Source organism: Nylanderia fulva, unplaced genomic scaffold (genome assembly GCF_048542155.1).
Source record: "Nylanderia fulva isolate GAGA-0341 unplaced genomic scaffold, ASM4854215v1 Scaffold60, whole genome shotgun sequence".
Taxonomy (NCBI): domain Eukaryota; kingdom Metazoa; phylum Arthropoda; class Insecta; order Hymenoptera; family Formicidae; genus Nylanderia; species Nylanderia fulva.
This window is the reverse complement of record NW_028190699.1, coordinates 480,755-508,060: the sequence shown is the minus strand read 5'-3', so window position 1 is coordinate 508,060 and position 27,306 is coordinate 480,755. Positions and strand designations below refer to the sequence as shown.

The following is a 27,306-nucleotide window of genomic DNA, read 5'->3' as shown; positions in this document are numbered from 1 at the left end:
TCGAAATTATTAAAATCATTCATTATTTCAATTAATCATTCAAATTAAAATAAAAATCGTAATCTTATTGAGTTTTGTCTTGAAATGAAAATTATGATTTTTAGTAAAAGAAACTTTAAGCATTTTTAACTAATTGCGTTATTACAAAATTATGATCTTTATTTCATCTTGAAATAAAAATGTGATTAACTGAAATGATTTTAATTGAAAAAAATAATTTTAATGATTTTGATATATATTAGCAGAAGATAATATAAATTGTTTTTTATTTAATCTTGAAATTTTTTCATTTTTACTTTCCTAATTTTTTTCATATTTCATAAATATTTTATTTTATTCACATTATTTATTCTCTATATTACAAGATTTCACATGACATTTTGAAGATTATAATTTTGAAAATAAAGATCATAATTTCATAATAACGCAAGCACTCGTGATTTCTTTTATTAAAAATTATTCTATAATTTCTTCTATTTCTAATTTTTTTTTAATTCAAATATCTTCGAATGGATGTTAAAAACATACCTCGTATCGCTTTTATCAAAGCAATGATGTGAGATCAAAGGATATGATCCTTCTGATCTGATTGGAATAATTTGAAAGAGATAAATACATATCTAATTCTTAGAAAATTTTGTGCCAAATATAATTCTTATAAAATATAAACCTTGTTCCAATAATGTCGTGAATATACGAATAAAATAAAACCTTAAAGCGAAGAAATTAGCAAAGTGTAGAAGAAGAAGAAGCGAAAAACACTCGAAATTGTTGTTGTGTATACGTAGAAATTTTATATTTTTTTAGAATTGCTACATCTAAACAACAAATCGTTTATTCTCGAAGACTCTCACCGACATTAGTCTTTCGGTAAAATTACTGAAATATAATACACTCGTAGTTATATTTTTTTCGCGAATAATATCCACAAAGTATATACCTATGTCTAATTGTGTTATGGAATTTTAACTTCTCACTTCTCAATGCAGCGATCAACGCGATATTATACGGTGCGGAAGAGAATCGGGAGCGAGGATCCGTTCAAAATAACAAATGAAGATATTCGAACGAAGGGAGAAGATAATAATGCAAAGAATCACGATATCCTATGGAAATCTTAAAAAAACTTATCAGCACTATGCACTCACGATTTCTTCTCTCTTAATTTGAGCCTATTCATCCTAAGAACCTAACGTTAAGAGTTTTCCGCTGACAATAAAATTGGCAAAATATTGACAGTCGCAAAATTGAAAAATAATCTAGACACACAGTTGTATCTCCGTTACACAATTTGCGTATCAATGCAAAAGCCTTATAAAAACTATCGCGTTAATAAATTATGATACACTTTTGCCTTTCCACATTTAATCCATCTTTGTTTTATTAGAGCTTTTAATATTATATTTTATTCTGATTTTTTTTTCAAGAACTGGAAAACATGATCTCGTTTTACAAACTATTATATTTTAATTTTGCCCGAATTTAAGTATCTCTTTTGTTTCAAAGAGCAAGAAACTTCTCAACCCTAGCTCGATCAATTTCGCTACGCTGTCTCACAAGCGAGACAGCGACAGATGTATTGCAGCATATAGATACATATTTTATGTTCATATGCATAGGAATGCAATCGTGCAATTATATGTATATGTGTATGTGTCTGTGTATGTATGTTTTGTGAGTGCGCGCGATATGTGTGTACACATATACATATATGATTATTAAATTAAATATATAAATATTGATTGGTACAATTATCTGTCGATATATTCTAATTCAACAAAAAAAATATATATAATATATATAAAACGATATATATATATATATATATATGTATATATTAAATTCTTGCACGATTGCGGAATTTTCATTCGTATAACTATTCAGACTCACATATGGGATTCGACTAACACTTACAATTATTATTTTATTATTGACAGATGACTGCACATTTGCCACACGTGCGCGCATATTAGGATCCGTTTACAGCGCATCTTTACTTACGTTCGAATTACAGCGATTCTGAAGGGAATAAATTAACGGAAAAGGCATCGTTTCAGTATCTAGGATACTTAGATTCGAGTGACGCGAGTATCGTTGGAAGAATAAAAAATAATAACAAGCAGGACACGCGTCATTCGGTGATGCCGTTTTGCATTAAAGCTCCTGGATCCTCGCCATGTCAGATTATGACGTCAGAGGTGAGAAAGCGCGCGCTGAAAATTCTTAGACGTCATTTTTAAAAAGAAAAAATATTTAACACACTCTTAAAATATCAACAACTGTACTCACATTACAATAATTTTACAGCTGTTGATTGATTATTAAAAAAAGGATAGTTTTCGAGATATTTTAAGAATGTGCTAAAGCCATGCGAAGTCCAAATGACATCTAAGAATTCTTAGCGTGTATTTTCTCGCCTCTGACGTCGCAATCTTCGATCGGCGGAGCATTAAAAACTGAAGTTTGAAAGAAAAGAATCGCATTCTCAAGTGATGGGCTGTTTTGGGACAGATGAAGAAGTGTACTTCATTTTGTCGAGAATCATCGTGAGCATCATAAGCTGCACGGGAATCACATCGTTCGAATGACCATGTGAACGATGGTATACTATATATTCAGCGATGCATTCTTTTCTCCTGCTTAGTCTATCTTGACCGTGGAATATATCTTCCGCACGAATGCGTTAGTGCCGATGTACCCGACTGTTCCGCACATAATTCCCAGAGCCAGGCTGAACAACGCCATGTAACCGAAATAAAACGCCGTTTGGAAGAGACCGTACATTCTGTGAAGAAGAAATAAAATAGTCAAATAATTGCGTAGACTTTAATTGATAAAAAGTTGACATATTGCACCTTCTTTTTTGCCTATTAATTTTTATAAATTAAATTATTATTAATAAATTAATACAATTGTCGCTCGTATATTGAAAACAAAGTGATAAATATAAGGCCAACTTATCGAGCTGAATATTCGAGATGTTCAGTCAACTACCATTTATTACATGTATAAATTATAAAACTACAGTCATTATATTAAAACTAACGCAAATTACAATCATTCTATAAACGTTTCGACCGCACGTGGTCTTCTTCAGTATAATTATTGAAATATAAATTCTTACAATTCACATAATATCGAAATTTAATTATAGTTATTCAGAATCAAGAGTTTTTGAGCAATTAACGCGTGTTTCAATCCGTCCTGTCCAACAATGTTCGCCTCGATATGATCCCTGATTTTGTTCAGATCTCGGATAGTTTCATCGTTAATATGCGAGAAATTAACCCGTTCCGTAGGCGCTGCGATTAATAAAAAATTACCGATCAACGTATGTCCAAATTATAATATGTATCCCCTACAATTGGTAGTATGCTTACCTATCATCGTTCTTCTTGACAATTTTGCTACTTATTAACAGTTATTAAGGATGACACATAACAAGTTGCGTTAGTTTTAATATAATGACTGTAGTTTTATAATTTATACATGTAATAAATGGTAGTTGACTGAACATCTCGAATATTCAGCTCGATAAGTTGGCCTTATATTTATCACTTTGTTTTAAATTATTATTATTATTATTAATAGAAATCCGAAAGTAAAAAATACATTTATTTAAATTAAATATTATAAAATTAAATTTAAATAAATAAAATTAATAATAAATTAATAATGAAATTAAATTTAAATAAATAAAATTAATAATTTTCCAACATAAATATAATGTAATCATTAATCTCATGTATAATATACCTTGCATAAAAATAATTAAAAAAAATTTTTTAATTATCATCTGGTGACTTCATAGTTTTTTACATCTTTTATAAAAATAATTACTGAACAAATCAAATTAATTGATACAAAAATAATATAGAAACAAATCTAATAAAAATAAACAATTGTAATAAATATTATTACTTATTAATCTATCTACTCACTTGGTTTTGAAGAAAAAGTAGTAAAAGGAATAAATGTAGACGTAACCGGCCGTCGAAGCCGCTGCAAGAAAACTCGTCCACTGCCTGCAAAAGATATTTGCATTGTACGGACAATATATTTTATTTGAGAAGAGAAAAAAACAGAAAACTCTTACCATCGATAGTCTTCGGCATTTAGCAAAAAATATGTACATACGATAGTGACGCAGACAGTCACTATCATGAGAATAACGAATACTAACAACATAAAGCCGTAAACGTAGTAAATCTTGTACGCCCAGAATGAGGTAAAAATGAAGTACCTGAAAGCATCACAAGGTCAGCGAGAGAACTTTTAATTATAATTATTAATTATAAATTATTTTAATTATTAATTATTTAATTATTAAATAATTAATATCTACGTACATATAATGCATAAAAGGAGCATACATACATTTCGATAAATATCGAACCAAAGGGTAAGATTCCACCGAGCATGATGATGACCAAAGGTTCCATGAACCATTTTTTCTCGGGTATCGGTCGAGGCACCGCGTTCACGCGGCACGGAGCGTCTGGCGTCCCGGCGAGATTTCGCCCTAGAATCGTACCTACCAGGGTCAGCGGTAATATCACAAATATGCAGATACACGTCACTGCAACCTGCACAGAAAATTTCAGATATTATTTTAAATCTTCTCTTAGCTCTGTTTTAATTAAAACTTTGATCAAGAAAATTTTATATATTATATTTATTAATATATTTAATATATATTATATATATTTATAAAATATAATATATATTATTATATATTATGTGTACTATATTCTTCATATATAATCATTATATATTTATAATATTAATTTTTACACTATTTTTCTTTTTCTTTCTATATAATTTTCTTTATAAGCTAGATAAAATTCAAAAAATAATAATCTTGATTAAATGTTTATTTTCAAAATATATAAAAGAAATTAAAAATTTTCTATATTAAGTTATTAAATCTTAAAATATTTTTTTTTATCTTACTAATTTTTGTAAACTAAATTATTATTATCAATATAAATTTTAATCCAAACAAAAAATACACTTATTAAAATTAAAATAATTTTCCAACATAAATATAATCTAATCAATGTCATATATAATATACCTCATATAAAAATAATTAATGAACAAATCAAATTAATTGATGCCAAAATAAATATAGAAATAATATAGAATATAAAAATAAACCTAATAAATATAAATAAATAAATGTAATAAATTTGTTAATATTATAATATTTAATTAAAAGAAATTATTATATATTCTGCTAAAAAATTATTAAAATATAAATTCTCCTCTAAAATACTCAATATTAAATTCAAACTAACTCTGACTTCATCCTCAATAAAATTTATCTATAATTCTTCAATTTAATTCTGCTAAAGCACTAATAAAAAAAATATTAAAATAAAAAGATACAAAATTACTTTATGCCAAAAATATAATTAAAATGTAAAAAATCTACAAATGAATAACTTTCATTCACAATTATTAAAATAATTAAAATAAATCTATATTTCATATAATAATATATAAAAACTGATTTTATACATATAATGTTTGATGGTGATCATATCTAACATGTGTATGTAAATTTATCAAATTTAACGACGAACGAACCATGGATCCGAAAGGTATCGCTCTGCTGGCATGGTAATACATGGCGATAAAGTTGATGAAGAAAGCGGTGCCGCAGACCATGAGCGGCAGCATGAAAGCGCTGAGGATCATCTGTTTAATCCACACGCGTCCGCCCATTCGCGCGTACAATCCGCCGCCCGCGTAGCCGTTGATGGGCGACGTGGCGGCGTACACGAATATCGCCGTCGACAGCATCGATCCACGCTCTGTGTACAGCTCCCCCAGGATGGCGAAGTTAATCACGCTCAGCACGACCACTGTCACCTGTATACAAACAATTGGATAAAGAGTGACGTGCAATTTTATGTTCTTCTACCTAAAAATAGTCCATAAAAGTGAGCAACAAGTGAGCACCCACCTGGTAGCCCGCACCTATAAGAGCTGAGAAGAGCATAGCATGACTGGCAGGTCTAAAAACGTCTCCATGGACCTGTTTCCAGCCGTATTCGTCACCCAAATCCCTCTCCATGTCGTCCATCTCTTCGTCCCTACTGTATCGGGCGTAATCCTTCCTCAAAGTGCGCATCAGAATCATTGACACTAGACCAACCAAGAAGATCACCATCATGAAGCTATTGAAGATACTAAACCAATGTATCTGAAAAAAAACATTCGGCATTTTTACATGAACAGCATACATAACTATGTATTCTCTTTATGTCTTTCACAAGTAGCAAAATATCATTAAACGTTTAAATTACGTCATTTTGACATTTAATGTCATTTTAACTTTTAATGACATTTTGACGTTTAATAATACCCCAAATAGAAAACTGACGTTATTTTGACATCTAATGACGTCATTCGACATTAAAGTGACTTACACTCTGGGGTTATTTTGGCGTTTAATGAGTAGTTTTGTCGTTTAATGACGTCATCAACGTCAAAATGACATACGCTTGCAATCTGGGGTCATGTTGCCATTTAATGACGTCATTTTGATGTTTAATGACATCGCTTACTGCCTGTGTTTACATCCATTATTTAAGAGAGAATCTGCTATGTTCAATAAGACTTACTCTATGTTGAAAGAAGTTGGGATCCAAATACTTATCGAATCTATCCTCAAATTTGATATTACTCTTCTTCCAATTGACTTCATAGCTGAAAGGTATATGCGCACCCTGCACTAGCTTCACCTTGTTCTCACTAGTCAGGTTGACATCCACTATCTGCTTACCATTGTACCCAATGTCAAATTTTTTATGCGTCCAAATATAATAGGAATCTGATACTGCAACTCCATCATTGTTTTCCAATTCTCCTACAACACCTGCAATACAAGAGTTTCTTCAAATGTTTGATTCATCTTATATCTTTATATATATAATATATAAAAGAAATCTTTAAATTACCCCATATTGGCAAATCATCGATATACATTTGATACCAATATTGATTTTTTATCGCATATACAAATGCCTTCTGGCTTTCTTCATTCAGACTTATCTGGCAGTATTCTGTTTTCGAGATATCCTCTAAAATATAAGAAAAACAAAATTTTTAGATAAATATTAGATTTTATACATTCATATACTTTTTGTAAATGCATTGTCACCTTTGAATTCGATATCTAAGCCACTGAACTTCAATTCAATGCCCTGTAGAGCCTCTGACAGGGTCTCGTGATAGTGATTGATAACATTCTTTGTGCCTGTACAAAAGGGTAGGGAATAATAGGAGTATGTCTCCTGACGATTGTGATACGGCCCCACGGTACTCATCCATAACACAACCTCATCGCCATCCTCGTACTAAGAGAAGATAAAATCATAATTTAAATTGGTACATAACTTTCCGTAAAGGAGGAAGAGTAAGAGATGCAACATGACCAGTTAGAAAGCTAGCAAACTGATGTCATAAACGTCAAAATAATGTCAGTTTGATGTCAAAGATGTCATTAAATGTCAAAATGATGTCAGTTTGCCATCTATAATGTCATTAAACGTCATAATGATGTCAGTTTGACATCTAAGACGTCATTAAACGTCAAAATGTTTTTAGACATCAAAGTGACATTTTAACATCTAATTTAACATCTAATGACGTCAGTTTGCTATTTGAAGAGCTGAATTTTGACACATGTCAATTAGATGTGGTAAAATAGCAAATATCGAGCAAAATTATGCCGTTTACGTGAAAGAGGGAGAGAGAAGGAAAGGAAGAGAATACAGAAAAAATATTTGGCGATAAACCTGAACTGTCAAACATTCGAATGACAATAAAAGTAGATGTACTCACAACGTGGTTGTGCTCGTCGGCACGGACCAGCGAAGTGAGGGCGAGCAGGAGGCTCAACGCCAGAAAGTGGAGTACCAGTCGTTCCCTATGCATGTTTATTTATCTTCCGAACCCGGGGTGAAAAAGGCGCGCCGACTGGCCGGGCGGCCTTTTACGCGAGCGCACGAACGTAGGATCCCACCAGCGTGACAGGAGGACGACGATGACGGGTGATAATCCCCATAGGATTTCGTAATATGTCACCGTGTGCGCGTTTGCCGCTAGCAGAAACACCGGACACGGGACGGACGGACACGTATTATGCGGGGATCCTGAAAAGATGCGATATATATCGACTACGCGCACCGTTTTCCGTCGAGAGTGCCGAGTTTTTGCTCATCGCGCCGCCAGATGGCGCTGAAATCGCCCACCAAAGTCCCGGGACCAATTAGACGCCGAAGCACTAGTACCGCGAACGAATCAGCTGACGAGTTACTAGAACCGCTAACCAATCAACGAATAGATGGTTTCTGATTGGTTGCCGCCATTGGTATGAAATCTAGAAATGAGAAAGGCAAAAAAATTTTTTAAGAAATTTACCAAATTATGTAATAAGAAATTCCAGTTGGACATTTTATTTTATTTATATATATATATATATATATATATAACTTTTTGTAAGTATATACAGGGTGTTATAAAAGTACCGGAACAGAGAATAATTCGAAAAATATGAGTCCTAGAAAAAATGTGAAGTACTGGAACTTTATCATTTTTTCTTAGTTATCTGACGTTCAGATAGCCAGTAAAAAATCATAAAAACCCAGTACTTGATATTTTTTCTAGGACTCATATTTTTCGAGTTATTCTGCTGTTCCGGTACTTTTATAACATCCTGTATATCAGTCATTTTATTTTAGCCCTAGAATAAAAATGAAGGGTTTTGGGCTGCGTTCAAAAAATACATCTGACACGTCGGAGTGTTATTCAATCTTTTGTTAAGCGGGGAGCACACACTTTTGCATAGGCGCATAAGCGTAAGCATAAGAATCTTGATTGGTCTATAAACATATGCATAAGAAATTCAACCAATCGAATTTCTTATGCATATGCTTATACGCTTATGCAAGAGTGTGTGCTCTCCGCTTTAAATTCCTTATGCTTTATGTATAAAGGCCGTTCTATAATGGAATATCCTAGATGGTAGTCGTAAGAAATTAACCTACCACAACTAATTATTTTTAAAATAATTGACTGTAGTTTGTCAATTTTTTAGGACTACGGCCTACAACACTACATTGTAGAACGGCCATAACGCATAATATATTTTTTATAATGTACAAATTTATTTAAATTAGAGAAAGGGTTTTTTTCCCAAATAAAAATAACAATGAATATGTTATTCCCAAATGATTTCTAATCGATTCCATTCATAATTAATATTAAATATTACTATCTGCTAACTTAATGGTTGATAAAAATTTGTTATTAACAAAAAACTATTATTGCCTAAATATGTAAGTATATGTTGTACGAAAAGGATGATAAGTAGCAAGGTCCGTAGATGAACGACGGGAGAGGAAGTAAGGTCGTCGCATTCATTGTTTCAGCATTGGGCCCCAAAATGGCGCCGCCAATCCAGCCACCGGACAGCTGTTCAACTATAGTTTTTTTTCACTAACACTTCGTACGACACACACCGACATACAACACACATAACTTTGTGGTCCCAAAATGGCGGCTTATGCGACGATCTTATTCCTTCTTCTCGTCGTTCATCTACGGATCTTGATAAGTAGTAGTGAGAGAAACTGGAATTGTGGAGTTAAGATTTTGTTTTGAAAAATATATAATAATGCCCTGCTGTTGTGCGAAAAATTGTCACAATCGTACAGAACAGGGATTTCGTCTCTTTAGATTTCCTGCTAACCAAGAACGTAAGCAAATTTGGATTGAACAGTGTGGTACAGATCCAAAAGGAAATTCGAGGTTATGTGAGGTATTATTGAATCTGGAGTAAATAACTTTGTAATACGACTGTTCAATTTTAAAACATAGTACAAAACTGTAAAAAATATCAAATATTATTTAAATTATTTATAATTAATTTTATTTAAAGTAAAGTATAATAGTTATTAGAAGCTTAACAGGATTGATATATTAAGTTTTAAAATTGTATAGTTTAATAATTGGAGTTTACTTGGCAAATACATAATAAATAAGCAATATATATTTGTTGTTTTAGTTTCATTTTGATGATTCTCAGTTTGAAGATAAACGACAGGATGGACGACGTAAATTAAAACCTAACGCAATTCCTACAATTTTTTTAAATAAAGAAGGAATTAATGAAATTTTACAAGAAACTGAATCTTCTGTAGATGTTTTGTCTGAAGAAAACATAATTGATCGTAAGTGGCAAAATTATCATATCATTTTATTTTGGCACTTTTAATCTGAATCATAATCTTTTTTTATAGAAATAAATATTCAGCATGATAATCAATCTGTGCACGTTTCTGTAGATACAGAAACTCAATTTGAAGTATATAACAATGTTGCAATTAGTACTAAACAATTTTCCGATGAAGATGGAACAATCAGACAAGCTAATGAAATTAAATATTTAAAAAATAAATTAGCTCAAACAATAAGAAAAAATAATGGACTTATATTGAAATTCGAAAGAGAAAAACGGTTAAGATTAAAGCACAAGAAAGCATATATAAATTTAAAAAAAAGATATGCAACATTGTTGAAAAAATTAGAAAAATACCATTCCTCAAGAAATTTGAATCAGGATTAATCAATCGATGAATCAATTGGTCTCCACAATGCTTGAAATTGGCTATGCAAATAAGATATTCCAATAATTAATTTCTTTAGTAGTTGTTTATTCATTAATACATAACATTAATTACTGATTTTTTATGATTTTTCTTATTATTTTTTTATTTTTATTAAGTTGCATTAAAATCATATTTCTTTTTAAAGAAGGATTTGAAATTATCCTTGCCATCCTATTCCATTTTACATAGGCACATTGCTCAATTAGATTTCAGCATTGGCGTACTAAAAGATGTGATTTTCTTAATGAAAAAAGGAAACACATTTTCACATCAATCAGACTGTACTTTTAAAGGACAAAATGAATATTTGCAAAACATTGAATTGAAGATATATCCAGATCTAAAAACTTCAAAATTACAAAAAGACATAAATACAAGTTTATTCTTCGTTTAATAAATATCTCACATTTTGCAATTTATCATTTAAATTTACTATTAGAGAAGAAAATAAATATTTTCACTTTCCTGTTAAGGCCCGTATTCATATCCAGTTTTATAGATGCAGAAAGAAGCTGATGGAGCTCTCATAGTGCTATGGTCCATGGACAAATGAATATCCTAAGAAATTGGCGTATTTATTATATCGTTGTGTCCGGGCATGGTGTATTATTATGACACTGTCAACGAATTATTATAAATAATTAGCGAGACAGGCGATAATAATATTTTGTATTACACGTGCAGGCAAAGTGGCACTTTGTGTGCGTGTTTTCTGTGTGGAAAGCGGCCGATTTCCCACGCCGCCATCTAGCGGCAACGCGGTGAGTGAATAAGCCGCATTCAAAGCCATTGCCTACGGCTGAGCCGCGTTCAAAGTCATTGTCCACGGTTGAAGCCGTAGGCAATGTATTGAACACGCAAGATGGCGGCGTACGATCGGCCACCTCGCGCACAGAAAACGAGCACAAAGCCACTTTGCCCGCACTTGTAATACAAAATAATATGTGTATCACGTGCGGATTGACAATTGTTCACTCGTGTGGGGTGGTCGCACTCCTCCCCCGCACTCGTGACTAATTGTCAACTTTCCGCACTTGATACACAATATACTATTGACACATGGCGACTGGGAATATGGACGTGATCCTGAGTCAGCTGGAATGACAGGATGGCTTTCGAATTCCTGTCGCTAACGAAGAGAACAAATGTCTGGAGGAGGAGGTAGAGAATTCTCTGAATTTTAATATTTTAATTAATATATTAGTACTAAAATAAAATTCGATTGCTATTTTTTCTATATTTATTAGGATAGAAAGTCTCAGTTGTCCTTAAATAAGAGTTAAACACAATTATGAAATAATGATAAATCAATTTTTATTTTATTAATAGGTTTTGTCAGAAATTAATTTTGTAATTATTTTGTGAAAAAATAAAAGATAGAAGTCAAAGATATTTATCACAATTAATGATCCTTATATTTATTATTTATAGAGTAAACAGAATAATTATCGCATCTATTATTAATTTCCCAAAAAATATTATTTATTACGACACTTAATTACACAAATAAAATAATATAGGTAACAGAAAGAAAATAATTGCATTGTGCACAGTAATGAATTAAGTTATAAGATTAATCAAAATAGAATTATATGAACTGCACTGTAAAAACATTTGTAAACAATTGCATGATTTGCTGCAGATTGCTAGAAAGGTTAAACACAAGCTCTCTCTAAATGCAAAGCTGGAAAGCCTCGAGGAACGGTTGAAGATGATGAAGAAACACACCAATGATGTAACCTTGCGGCACGAATTCAATCAGAAGTTGCTTGTGGAACATTCGATCCAGATGGAGACAGAGGATCATCTGATTTCTTTAATGACAACACAATTATTTTTATATATTTTTCAATATTTATAATTCTTTATACACTTTATAATTTTTATTTCTTTATTAAAAATACCACAAACTTATTTTAATAAAGTTCAAGACCCACAAAAGTATCAAAATGACGTCATCAACGTCCAAATGACATACCTTGTAATCTGGGGTCATGTTGCAATTTAATGACGTTTAATGACGTCGCTAGCTGCCTGTGTTTACATCCATTATTTGAGAGAGAATCTGCTATGTTCAATAAGACTTACTATATGTTTGTGAAGAAGTTGGGATCCAAATACTTATCGAATCTATCCTCAAATTTGATATTACTCTTCTTCCAATTGACTTCATAGCTGAAAGGTATATGCGCACCCTGCACTAGCTTCACCTTGTTCTCGCTAGTCAGGTTGACATCCACTATTTGCTTACCATTGTACCCAATGTCAAATTTTTTATGCGTCCAAATATAATAGGAATCTGATACTGCAACTCCATCATTGTTTTCCAATTTTCCTACAACACCTGCAATACAAGAGTTTCTTCAAATGTTTGATTCACACACATCTTATATCTTTATATATATATAATATATAAAAGAAATCTTTAAATTACCCCATATTGGCAAATCATCGATATACATTTGATACCAACACTGATTTTTTATCGCATGTACAAATTTCTTCTGGCTTTCTTCGTTCAGAATTATCTGGCAGTATTCTGTTTTCGAGATATCCTCTGGAATATAAGAAAAACAAAATTTTTAGATAAATATTAGATTTTATACATTCATATACTTTTTGTAAATGCATTGTCACCTTTGAATTCGATATCTAAGCCACTGAACATGAACTCAATGCCCTGTAGAGCCTCTGACAGGCTCTCGTTATAGTGATTTATAACAATCTTTGTGCCTCTACAAAAGGGTAAGGAATAATATGAGTATGTCTTTTGACGATTGTAATATGGCTCCACGGTACTCATCCATAACACTACCTCATCGCCATTCTCGTACTAAGAGAAGATAAAATCATAATTTAAATTGGTACATAACTTTCCATAAAGGAGAAAGAGTAAGAGATGCAACATGACCAGTTAGAAAGCTAGCAAACTGACGTTATAAACATCAAAATGATGTCGAAGATGTCATTAAATGTCAAAATGTCAGTTTGCCATCTAAGATGTCATTAAACGTCAAAATGATGTCAGTTTGATATTTAAGACGTCATTAAACGTCAAAATGTTTTTAGACATCAAAGTGACATTTTAACATCTAATTTGACGTCTAATGACGTCAGTTTGCTATTTGAAGAGCTGGATTTTGACACATGTCAATTAGATGTGGTAAAATAGCAAATATCGAGCAAAATTATGCCGTTTACGAAAGAGGGAGAGAGAAGGAAAGGAAGAGAATATAGAAAAAATATTTAGCGATGAACCTGAATTGTCAAACACTCGAATCTTCTTCTTCTTTAAAGCCATAATCTCCACTTGATTCTTCTCGACCAATAGAGCCAAACGCGATGTTATTGCGACAATTATGAAAGAAAGAACATTTGAAAAGGAATTTGAATCCTGTGGTTGGGATCTCAAAAATTCCCTCTGTTCCTTCTCTTAACATCCCCTGTAAAGAAATAGGCGAGAAAAATATTGGTCCGAAAGTCGGCTGAATCGGGACTCGAACCCGAGACCTTCCGCTGGAAAGAGCAGTCGCCCGGCTAGCGGAAGGTCTCGGGTTCGAGTCCCGATTCAGCCGACTTTCGGACCAATATTTTTCTCGCCTATTTCTTTACAGGGGATGTTAAGAGAAGGAACAGAGGGAATTTTTGAGATCCCAACCACAGGATTCAAATTCCTTTTCAAATGTTCTTTCTTTCATAATTGTCGCAATAACATCGCGTTTGGCTCTATTGGTCGAGAGGAATCAAGTGGAGATTATGGCTTTAAAAATTAAAAGAGCTGACTAAATAAGTATTTTCATTATTCTTCTTCTTCTTCTTCTTCCTTCCTTTATGGCAATGAAACGCACAGTTTTATGTTCGTGGTTTCAGGCTGCCAGATTATCTTCTAAGTTAGTATTGAGCTTTATTTGTTTGTTTTGAGCTTATGTAAGTGTAATGTGTGTAAGAGTGTCGGTGTAAATGTAAGTGTATCGGCCAAAATGGTCGTACAAAGAAAAAAAATTTATTCAGACGAAACACGTCCGAACACGTCAACGAACGCCAACGAACTTCAAACACTCGAATGACAGTAAAAGTGGATGTACTCACAACGTGGTTGAGCTCGTCGGCGCAGACCAGCGAAGTGAGGGCGAGCAGGAGGCTCAACGCCAGAAAGTGGAGTACCAGTCGTTCCTGACGCATGTTTATTTATCTTCCGAATCCGGGGTGAAAAAGGCGCGCCGCCTGGCCGGGCGGCCTTTTACGCGAGCGTACGAACGTAGGATCCCACCAGCGTGACAGGACGACGATGACGGGTGATAATCCCCATAGGATTTCGTAATATGTCACCGTGTGCGCGTTTGCCGCTAGCAGAAACACCGGACACGGGACGGACGGACACGTATTCTTCTTCTTCTTCTTGTATGGCTGTGGACCTATTTTCGCTCATACACCATTTTAAGACTTATTGAACAGAAACATTCGTTTTTATATATAGTGAGTTTATTTAGAAGCACTTCTTCCCCTTCCAATTGGTTGCTGAGTTCTTCAATCCCCCAATCTAATTGATATCCCAGTTTGCTTAACGAACTTATATAGTTCTTTGTATATTCTTATGTTTTGGAGAAAGCCAAGACAGGACTATCAAGGTCAATGATGGGATCCAGACGACGTACAGACGACACAAGTACACCGGAAAATTCGAAAAAATTAGGACAATCAAAAAAATAATGATTTAGGTCTTGTGACGGATGCCCGCAAGGGCATTCGGGTGAGGTAACAATATTCTTTTCCCACAAGTGGCAATTAATAGCTACATGATGTGATCTGAGTCTAGATATTAGAACTATATAATATATAGCGCTCTAGCTCGGCCCCGCCTTCCGTATACCACGGAGGAGAAACACAGACTCGACTAGATTAAAATATCTCGTCCCCTTATATCGACTCTGAGATCCGAGAATGTCTATAGCATCCCTTTTAGCTTGCATTTTAAATTTTGAGTATAAATTTGTATAATGGCATCTACATAAGAGAAAGGGATCAGATAGGTACATAAGGATTCCCTGGCAAACCGGTCCGCCAGCTCATTGCCGGCTATACCTCTGTGACTGGGGATCCAGATCAAACCGATACTCATATTTTGCGATTCGCACCTGCACAGCGCGTCGCGGATCTCGATTATGGCCTTTAAAGGGTGGAAAAATGAGTTTCAGGTTTCAGCTAATGGCAGTTTGCAACAGGAATATATCATGATAAGCCATATTTTTTGATATTAAACCCACATGCAGATATGAAAGAGAGAATTGTGTGTGTGTGTGTGTACTACGGGATATACGTAAATACTACGAGAGTGACGAACCGTGGGGTCCTTATCTGTGCCTTGGAAACACGCGCGCGCGCGCACGCACACACACAAAACTCTCTCTTAATCTGCATGAGGATTTAATATCAAAAAAGTATGGCTTATTATAATATATTTTTGTTGCAAACTGCCATTAACTGAAACCTGAAACTCATTTTTCCACCCTTTAATGCCTTATATCTCGGATACTGTTCATTTTTGGGCTTGGTGCCCATGGACACTTTTTATCAGCATGTTATGAACTACATTATCCTACATTATTGTTAAATTTGACTGGGACCCAAAACCCATAAGGACCGTTGCGGGGTCCTTTGCTTTTGTTTTTTTCTTTAAAGAATTTTTTTGACAAACAATAAATCTTTTTGGCTATTCAAAAGATTATAAGAAAAAAAGAAAGAGGCTTAGGATTATTTGAGAAAAATTATTCTCCCGAGTTTCTCAGAAATTTTATCGTCTGCAAAAAAAATGTTTAAAACGAAACAAAGGCAAATTTGTCTTTTGTTCATTTTATTTACTTCTGGCGGAAAGATGCAGCGGAAGAAAAGAATAATGATCAATATATTTATTTCAAAAAAAGAAATTAAAATATAACAACTTCTAAAGAACGATTTATATATGTACAATTTAAAGAAACTAATTTTTTAGGATCTTATATTTGTTACACATAAAGAAAGACAGACTTATTTTAAAAGAATTAACGTAAAAGTATTTACAAATTTATTATAATCGTCATTTTGATCTCTATTTTCTCCATATATCTTTGTCACAGACTTAAATATGTAATAAATTGTAAATAAATTTACATATTTTCTTTTAAAGGAATATGTCTTTTTTTTTAGACAGGTCATATAAAAATATGTATTATTTGAAAGATCCCTTTAGGCCAAAGAAATTTTATTGTTTCCGATAAAGAGAAAGATATTAGGAAAAACCTACTTACAAAAAATTTATGTTATAAAAATATTTTTTATATTGTATACATAAATAATTTAAAAAATTATTGTAGAATTTTATGTGTTATACGTAAGTTTTAACTCAGCGAAGAATATCGAAAAAAAGGAATTAATTATGCAATATTTAATTGCGAGAAAATGGAACGGTTTTTTGATCAAATGTGACGTTTGTTGGAGATACATCGAGAAAAGTGAGAAAGCATTTTACATACTCTGAAAAATAGCCCTAAAAATTTAAATTAATAGAAAAATATTTTATTTATAAAATAGTTATTTTAATTTACTACTACATAAACTATTTACAAAAATTATCGTATTAATACAATACACCAAATCCAGTCAACAATCTTTTTGTGATGTGCATTGAGTAATATTGATAAATAAACAAAAATGTATGAATAATTTTGATACGTAATAACTTTGCAAAAAAATTATACAAACTTATTTTTTTTTTAATTTGCAAGATAAAATCCACATTTAATAATGATTATAAGATTTGCGAAAATAAATTTATTCCACCCTATAAAGTGTATAAAATTATGCAATTTTTTGGGAATAAAACATGTTTTTACTTTTGAAGAGACGGCGGATGGAGGAAAGAATAAATTCAAAATTTTTTTAAATATTAGACTTCAAGCTTGATATCAAAAAAGTTCAAATACGACGATTTTTAATCAACAATTTTTATGCTTATTTAAAAAATTATGAGCCATTTTGACATAAAATTACTTATATTTTTTATATTTATTCTAAATTATCTAAATATACATAGGTATATATATTTTTTCAAAATATACATATACAATATATTTCGTCTTTTTGGACACTCTGTATCAGGAAACGCGGTAGTGTCTCCGGCCATGTTCAAACCCTAAAAGACCTTAAAAGACACTACAAGTCTCCTTATCCTGCACCATCAAAGTCCATTTTTTGGGGGTGTAGAACTACTAAAATATAAAAAATTTTGAATTGCACGTAACATAACCTGAAAGGCGGCATCGCCACGAGTAATTTGAGCCAAGAAAAAATAAAATCGGTCAAGCCGTTCCGGAGATACAAGCGGTGAAAAAGTGACGTTTTTCATGAAAAATTAAGAAACGTCGTCTTCTTCTTCTTCTTCTTCTTCTTCTCTGTCCGCGTCCGCTGACGTCATCAGGATTATATATATATATAAATCTCTTCTCACCTTTCACTCACACCTCCCTCAACTTCCACCCACCCCTTTCCCTCCCACATCCCGCCCCCACCCCCACCCCCACTCCCACCCCTCTTTCGCCCTAACTCACTCTCTTTCGTCCTATTTTTTCAGTCTTTTTGTTCTCTCTCACCCTCTGTTGTCCTCTTTCACCCTCTTTCACCCTCTTTCGTCCTCTTTCACCATCTTTCGCCTCTTTCACCCTCTTTCGTCCTCTTTCGTCCTCTTTCGCCCTCTTTCACCCAATTTCGTCCTCTTTCACTCTCTTTCGTCCTCTCTCACCCTCTTTCATTCTGTCTCACCCTCTTTTATTCTGTCTCACCCTCTTTCATTCCTTCTCACCCTCTTTCGCCCTCTTTCACCCTCTTTCGTCCTCTTTCACCCTCTTTCGTCCTCTCTCACCCTTTTTCGACCTCTTTCACCCTCTTTCGTCCTCTTTCACTCTCCTTTGTCTTCTCTCACTCTCTTTCATTTTTTTTCACCCTATTTCATTCTCTTTCACCCTCTTTCGTCCTCTTTCACTCTCCTTCGTCCTCTCACCCTCTTTTATTCTCTTTCACCCTCTTTCGTCCTCTCTCACTCTCTCACCTCTTTCACCCTCGTACGTCCTTTCTCACCCTTTTTCGTCCTCTTTCACCCTCTTTCGCCCTCTTTCGTCCTCTTTCACCCTCTTTCGTCCTCTCTCACCCTTTTTCATTCCCTCTCACCCTCTTTCACCCTGTTTCGTCGTCTTTCACCCTCTTTCGTCCTCTTTCACTTTCTTTCGTCCTCTCTAACCCTCTTTCATTCTTTCTCCCCCCTTTTAATTGCAATGAGTTTAAAAGTAACAATTTAATTTTAATATCATTAGAATATTATTTAGCAGCGCGCCCAGTTTTTTTAACTAAAATTTTATTATTTCTTTTTATTTTATATTAATTTTAAATTTGCATAAGTTTTTAAATTTTAATTTTTGACTTGGCATCTTGCATTTTAGAGCAGATAAATTTTCCAATTTTTGCTGTATCAAATAATTTTACTTTTTTTTTTAACTTTATCGGTGTGTACACACAAAACATTTCTTTGAGTAACATAATTTTATATTATTTAATTTTCTTTCTAAAATATTTATAGCTGATTTCATAAAAATTTTAGATCAGCTTTGACATAGCTTATACATCTTTTTTCGGACAATGATTTATAAATCGCTTTTTTTATTTACTCTTATTAAAAGTACATTTATTTTAGTAGTAATAAGAAACTACAAATTAAGTAGAATATAAAAGTGGCCTCCTCTGATATTATTAATGAAGAATAATCATGTTTCTCTTGTTACATAACATGTCAAAATATCAAAATTGATAATTTATATATGCCTCCTTAAATGTGTAATAGAGCATATTATAACTTCTACATACATTTCTAAATATAAGAATTAATATTTCAATGAGAAAAACTGCTGGTCAAAAATAAACTCTTCAAGTTTTTTTTTGCAAGCAATTAATGCATTTAACAGAACAAATCACAGTTCAGTATGAATCATACATGTATTATATATAGAGCTTCGACAATGAAAAGATATATCACTCTTTCTATAGTACGAAAAATGAGGTGGTCAATACATAATAATGATATAAAAATATTAGAATTTAGTTTTGAACTTTGAATATTTAAGATAAGAGAAAAAAAATAATCTTATAAAAGTTTGGGTATCATTCACGGGGCAAGTCAAGAAATATTTTTCAAATTATATATTTTTTAATTCATATTTTAAGGCATTATAAAAAAAGAAAAAAATTAGAAAATTTATGAGAATAGACACGTACAACATATATATGTGCGTACTATACAAGATGCACTAATGCATTCTCTAAAATTTACTTGCTACTGTAAGCAAGCAAACTCTGTAGGATTGCTAGGAACTTAACGGCATTGAGGCAGCTGTCACAAGAACCGAAAGCAATTAATTTTTTATTACTCTAATTATATGTCTATTATTATTTTATTTTTATTATTGTAATTATATTATATATATATATGTTATTCAAGGTGCCAGTTCAAAGTGAACATACGTAAAGTGTATATTATCTAAATTTAGTAATAATATATTACCATGAAAAATAACTGTGATATTTTATTCAAGGTGCAAGTTCACATTGAACATACATACATATAAGTAAAACTGATTACAATTTGATTCTAGAAAATAAGTGCGATATGTTATTCTTAGTGCACAAAATATAATAGTCGTTTATAGAGATTTGATTTGAAATTCATACTAGCCCGTACAATGAAAAATAATTGCTCGTAATTCCAGAGTACCAATTTGTTAATTACTCAGAAAAATAACATGGCGGCCTGCTCTCAAAAAACTATGATGTTTCTCGATGTCCATTTAGAAATAATGTCGAAGCTCTTACAGAATAATTACTACAACATTTGAAGTACGAAAAGTATTACAACTCACGTAAATTTCCGCATCATGTTCTACACCGGAACTGTTTTCTTAAAGAAAAAAATATACATATATGTATATTATGTATAATCTATCATAAATGTATATATTATGCATATGATTTAATATTGTTATATTTACCTTACTAATGGCACAGGTATATCACGTACGCTCTTCCAGTTTTCAATAACCACGTATGACAAGTGTCGGATACATTTTTAATCCATCTGATCGAAACGCAGGATTTCTACAAATTATAATATTTATATCAGGAGACGCGGTAGTGTCTCCGGCCATGTTCAAACCCTAAAAGACCTTAAAAGACACTACAAGTCTCCTTATCCTGTACCATCAAAGTCCATTTTTTGGAGGTGTAAAATTACTAAAATATAAAAAATTTTGAATTGCACGTAATATAACCTGAAAGGCGGCATCGCCACGAGTAATTTGAGCCAAGAAAAAATAAAATCGGTCAAGCCGTTCTGGAGATACAAACGGTCAAAAAGTGACGTTTTTCATGAAAAATGAAGTAACGTCGTTTTCTTCTTCTTCTTCTTCTTCTTCTCTGTTCGCGTATAAATCTCTTCTCACCTTTCACTCACATCTCCCTCAACTTCCACCCACCCCTTTCCCTCCCACATACCGCTCCCACCCCCACCCCCACCCCCACTCCCACCCCTCTTTCGCCTCTTTCACCCTCTTTCGTCCTCTCTCACCCTCTTTCGTCCTCTCTCACCCTCTTTCACCCTCTTTCGCCCTCTCTCACCCTCTTTCGTCTTCTTTCACTCTCTTTCATTCTCTCTCACCCTCTTTCACCCTCTTTCATTCCCTCTCACCCCCTTTCGTCCTCTTTCACCCTCTTTCGTCCTCTTTCACCCTCTTTCGTCCTCTTTCACCCTCTTTCGTCCTCTCTCACCCTCTCTCACCTCTTTCACCCTCTTTCGTCCTCTTTCACCCTCTTTCGTCCTCTCTCACGCTCTTTCGCCTATCTCGTCTTCTCTTACCCTCATTCGTCCTCTCTCACCCTATCTCCAAAAAATCATAAAAATGAAAAGGTCAAGCCATGTTCAAAAGAAGGTCCTCAAAAATTTAAACCTAGTCTGTACAATGAAAAATAATTACTCGTAATTCCAGAGATCCAATTTGTTAATATCAAATAATGTATTTGTTTCAAGTAATGGCAGTAGAGTCAAATACATACCTACGTATATGCAGTTTTTGCTGTTAATTGTACTTGAACGAAAAAAATAATTAAAAGATTTAAATATAGCACATTTTAAATCAAGAAACTTATATAATCGAACTCTGTTTAGGAAAAGGTAGAACATTTCTTTGCCTCTGCCTTTACAAGAAACATTGGATAAGGTATGTCCTCCGAAAGATCCTATAAATTTGAATCACGAGTTGCACATTCTCGTTCGAGATATACCCAAGAAATCTAAAGTGATTTAGGAAAATTTGGTAGATATTAATAAAATGTATAAGGCTTTACAATGATTGAAAAAAAATAATCCTCATTACTCAAAAATTCGTCTTCCAGCGTCATCTGATGATCTATTAAAGGATAAGTTGCAGGAAACAGAATATAGGATTGTCGATGAAGAAAGCGACAATGACGAAATAAATGAGGTGGTTGAGGAATTACCAGCATTGAATTTGTACAATGTACAGCAAAACAAAAATTATAATGATCAAACCGTTTTAAAACGTACGGCTTTTCTTACACAAATCACTGAACATTCGGATATTAACGATCAGTATACAATATACCCAATACACGCGAAAAGAATCGATAACGAATCTGCATTGAAGCTTTATCAAATGGTGAAAATTGAAGATTTTCCAATGGATAATCGTTATAAATATCTGGATGTCATGTGTTTCCCTGATTTATATCCTGATGGTGTCAATGGACAACGAGAAGATAGAAACTTTGCATTGCCGGAATATTTATTTATTAGAACACGATTGATGTCGAAACATAGTAGATTCAGGTTGAATCTGCAGTATCTGTTCTTCCTTCTCAATGATGCTAACTACCGACAGTTGAAAAGTGGTATCTATTATACGATGATGGTTACTAACCCACGAGAGAGATACACTGCTGGTAGATACTTGAACGAATTGAAAGGTTACCAATTAGAATCGAATTTAATGAGTATTTTCGCAAAATTGAGAAATACGGATCAATTTTGGCGACAACCGTCCAATAATGTAAAATGCATGACTTTGCATTACGGTCCAGCGACGTGGTTTTTGACTTTGAGTCCTAGTGAATGGAAATGGTCCGATTTGGGTGAATATTTACGAGATATGAATCCCAATAAAGAGAAGTTAGGCATCAGCGAACTAATCGCATACGATCCTGTAAGTACTTCTAGATTCATGTGCATAAAATTCAAAGCCATGATTAATTTTATTTGTTCGTCCGATAATCCAATAGGAAAGGTTATTCATTACTTCTGGCGACTGGAATATCAACGTAGAAGTATCCAGCACATGCATTGTATGATTTGGATAAAAGATGCTCCAGTATTAGGAAAATCGCCGGATGAAGAAGTTGCTACGTTTATTCAAAAATACGTAACGTGTGAAATTCCAGATGAAAATGTTTCGCCAACGTTGTACGATACGGTAATAAGTGATCAGAATCATAAACATAACTCGTATTGCATGCGTACGAAAAAAACGGAAACTAATATATACAGAAAGTGTCGGTTCGATTTTCCTCGGCCAGTTACTGAGAATTTCGTTTTAAGAGACGTTATCACTTCGATAGTCGGTAGAAAAAATTTACACAGTAAGAGCAGATTGTACGATCCTCGCAAGGAGTCGGAAAGGTTTATAAATGATTATAATCCGTCTATCAAATTAGCCTGGGAGGGAAATATGGACATACAATTTATTGGAGAAAAATCAGAGTTTTTAAACTCATATTTAACAAAATACACGACAAAGTCGGAAAAATGCAATACAGACTTTGAAGTGATAGATTCGAATAAGTCCTTGGCATCGAAACTGTGGAATTTTGCAATGCGTTCATTAAATAACAGAGAATGCGGTGCTTTAGAAGCTGCGGATACACTATTAGGGAATCCCTTGTACGGTACGGATAATGATACCATGGTCAAATGGATCGATGTTAATGAGGTGAGAAATAGAAAAGTTAAAACATTTAATAAAATTTAAGCTCTCAAAGAAAATTCTACGAATATTTACTGTTCGTCACTCATCGATGATTACTATCCAAATAGACCTCAGGAATTAGAATCATTGAATTTGTACGATTTTGCCAGATTCTGAGAAATTACGAAACAGATGTCAAATAATGACGAAGTCAAGTGTTACAAACTGGCATTGGGTTTATTTTTAAAAAAACGAAAGAAGGGTTATTTAATTAACCATTATCGATTTAATATAAAAACTGAGCCCGAAAAATACTTTTACTCGCTGCTTCTTCTGTTCAAACCATGGAGAGATTTGAGTGAACTCAAAGGTACATTCGAGACTTACACGGATGCCTTTAAGAATTCAGAGTCTGTTTTAACGAAGGCAATGAAATATCACGAAAGGCTCGAAGAAATACCGAAAGCGATTGAGAACGTTGCTGAATTAATCGAGAAGCGCGAAAATGATCTGAAAACAGCAGACAGAGACAAATCCGATGACGATGAACTGGATTGTAATCCGATAGAAGCTGACGACGCGATGAAAAATCTGGAAGATTTTGGTAAGATTGACGACCCGATTGATTTATCGCAAATGATGTCGCAATTGAACAAAGACCAGAAAAGAGTCTTTGATGGAGTATGCCAAGTTTTACAAGATAAGAATCAGATTCTGCGACTGTACGTAAGTGGCGAGGGTGGTACAGGGAAAAGTTTTCTAATTGAAACGATTAAACATTGGATCAGAATAAATTTGGAAAAAACGACTGCCATATCTGCTCCCACGGGTATCGCAGCATTCAATATCGATGGCTTGACAATCCATAGAATGTTTCAACTACCGGTTAGTCATGAATCTACACCAAAATATACGCAATTGTCAGACATGGTCTTGAAAACTTTGAGAGACAAATTAAAGAATGTCGAATTATTTATAATCGAAGGAATTACATGTAACAATGCAATGATGGATTTAGGAACGACTGTATTCAGTGATGGTCAAGCCTATGTAACTTTTTTTTGTCACGAGTAAGTAAATTGGAAGGCCTACATTTGATAAATTTCAATCCAGCATCAGTTAAAGCAAACTCGAGAGCCATTGTAGAATATAATCGACTGAGATCTATATTCAAATCTGAACTGCCACAAATCAATCCGTCCGAGAAAAAGGTTGTGAAAATGTACGATCGTCGATGGGCTATCCCTAATATCATTGATGATGTGCAGAATTATGATTGTGAGGAACCAGAAAGTATAGTTACGTGGAAAATATATGGCCTTTGCAATAACGATGCTGTTTCGTGTTACGCTAATGTAATATTACAATGTGCGTTTCATTGCGTACGTATTAGGCAACAAATACTGAAAAATAAAGCATCGAATGCATTGACTGATGCTATCTGCGCGTATGGTGAACGTAAATATTGCAACATTCAAGCGGTTAGAAGATCTGTCGGAAAACGCTTCGAAGAACGAACACAACAAGATGTTTCGGAATTTTTTACGGCTCTAATGTCGACGTATTCCGACATCAATGATGTATTAGAACTCGAATTAAAGCACGTAACATGTTGCTCGAATGTCAAATGTAATTACAATGTAACTAAGCTGGAAAGCAGTAGTTTGCTAATATTACCTATACATTCGACATTAAAAAGGAAAAAAGGTGTCACTCTACAAAGTTTGATTAATGTAGAATTTTCTAAATGGGAAACGATAAACGGCAATTGTAACGAATGTAAGGGTACCGTGTTGAAAAAGAAAACCGTAATCGAATCAACTTTATCCGTCGTAGTAATACAGCTCAATTTATATACTTTTGTAAACGGTGCTTCTAAAAAAATTATCAACAATCGGATTAACGCCGTGCCGACGAGTAATATCACAATTAATAAAAAAAAGTACAAGGTAATAAGCGCTATATTTCACGAAGGTGAAGAAATGAATCGTGGTCACTACACGTGTATGTTGAGAGCTGACACAAAATCGGAATGGTATTACTCTAATGATATGGAAGTGTTCAAGAAAAAATGGCTTAAAGGAGCACAAGGGGCATACATATTGTTCTTAGAACAGATTAAATAATGGCGCTGTATAAAGGCTGCCGTAAGCGCCGAAATAAAACATCGGCTGCTCTGGCGCTGTATAAAGACTGCCGTAAACGCTACATTAAAACATCAACTGTTCTAGCGCTGTATAAAAGTTGCCGTAAGCGCCAAAATAAAATATCGGCTGCTCTGGCGCTTTATAAAAGCTGCTGTAAGCGCTGCATTAAAACGAGTGCAATAAGTTTCTAATTAGACCTAGGCTTCATAACATTTCAAAAAGTATCATCCAGAAAAAAATTATCAGACAGAAATATGTATGCCGTGTTAAAATCGGAGAGACGAAGAAAAATATATGGTTGCGTTCTCACGAGAATGGGCGATGGAGGGGCCCATTCTTTATTTTCAATATTCATACAAAAATATAAATTCATTCTGTTGCAATTGAAATAAATGTGCAATGTATCGTTAAAAGTTATTACAATTATACAAACATTTACATATATGATTAAATAAAATATGTATATATGTATACTATAATATAATTATATATTTTATATATGTACATTTATACCATATATTTCAATTATTTTGAACTATATTGCATAAATTGTTACTTATACAAAGTTATGTGATAAGAATCGAAAATACATATATTTGTAATACCTGAATTACTAAAAAGCTGCTCTATATATCTGTACTTTAAAAAGTAAGTGATTTCCTAAAAAAATCATAAAAATGAAAAGGTCAGGCCATGTTCAAAAGAAGGTACTCAAAAATTTAAACGATCTAATAATAAATTATCACGAAAAGTAACTGATATGTTATTCAAGGTGCCATTTCAAAGTGAACATACGTAAAGTGTATATTATCTAAATTTAGTAATAATATATTACCATGAAAAATAACTGTGATATTTTATTCAAGGTGCAAGTTCACATTGAATATACATACATATAAGTAAAACTGATTACTATTTGATTCTAGAAAATAAGTGCGATATGTTATTCTTAGTGCACAAAATATAATAGTCGTTTATAGAGATTTGATTTGAAATTCATACTAGCCCGTACAATGAAAAATAATTGCTCGTAATTCCAGAGTACCAATTTGTTAATGACTCAGAAAAATAACATGGCGGCCTGCTCTCAAAAAACTTTCGATGGGTAGAATAAATAATTGAAATAAGAGTTGTGAAAATTGTATAAATTAAAAACCTCCAATCTTTCTTTAGTAAAATTTCGAATTTTCGTATCAACTTCCGATTTGTGTTATACCGTATTTTCAGGGAGTAAGTTATTGATCAGAAAACTTTGCCTTGTTGCTCGAAACGGGTGTATATTAAGTAAAATTTATAAATGTACAGTTCTCAGGTCAACTACAATAAAGCTATACGCTTAAAAAGTTTACTGATTATTTGTCGTAATATACAATAAAAAATTACATATTAATTATTCAAGATACAAGTGAGAAATAAATATCATTA

General features: G+C 33.1%; 2 protein-coding genes across 3 annotated transcripts; one reads left to right on the top strand and one right to left on the bottom strand.

Annotated features, from left to right (window-relative positions):
• Positions 1 to 768: 768 nt before the first annotated feature.
• Positions 769 to 8,176, bottom strand: TM9SF3 (transmembrane 9 superfamily protein member 3). Its single transcript, XM_029299033.2, has 10 exons — positions 7,855 to 8,176; positions 7,172 to 7,367; positions 6,969 to 7,091; positions 6,633 to 6,886; positions 5,972 to 6,211; positions 5,593 to 5,877; positions 4,378 to 4,586; positions 4,097 to 4,243; positions 3,942 to 4,025; positions 769 to 2,785 (listed from the first exon to the last, which is right to left on the bottom strand). Exons 1-10 carry the CDS (start codon positions 7,945 to 7,947, stop codon positions 2,641 to 2,643), a joined length of 1,776 nt encoding a protein of 591 aa, XP_029154866.1. The 5' UTR covers positions 7,948 to 8,176; the 3' UTR covers positions 769 to 2,640.
• A 1,288-nt stretch (positions 8,177 to 9,464) lies between these two features.
• On the top strand, positions 9,465 to 12,993 carry LOC114927951 (peroxynitrite isomerase THAP4-like). 2 transcript variants are annotated; one of them, XM_029299029.2, is made up of 4 exons: positions 9,465 to 9,832; positions 10,079 to 10,244; positions 11,174 to 11,843; positions 12,325 to 12,993. In XM_029299029.2, the coding sequence occupies exons 1-3, from the start codon at positions 9,689 to 9,691 to the stop codon at positions 11,179 to 11,181; spliced, it is 318 nt and encodes a 105-aa protein (XP_029154862.1). In that variant the 5' UTR covers positions 9,465 to 9,688; the 3' UTR covers positions 11,182 to 11,843; positions 12,325 to 12,993. The 2 variants fall into 2 exon arrangements, with proteins under 2 accessions (XP_029154862.1, XP_029154861.2); XM_029299028.2 differs by having other exon boundaries at positions 10,314 to 11,843.
• The last annotated feature ends 14,313 nt before the right edge of the window (positions 12,994 to 27,306 follow it).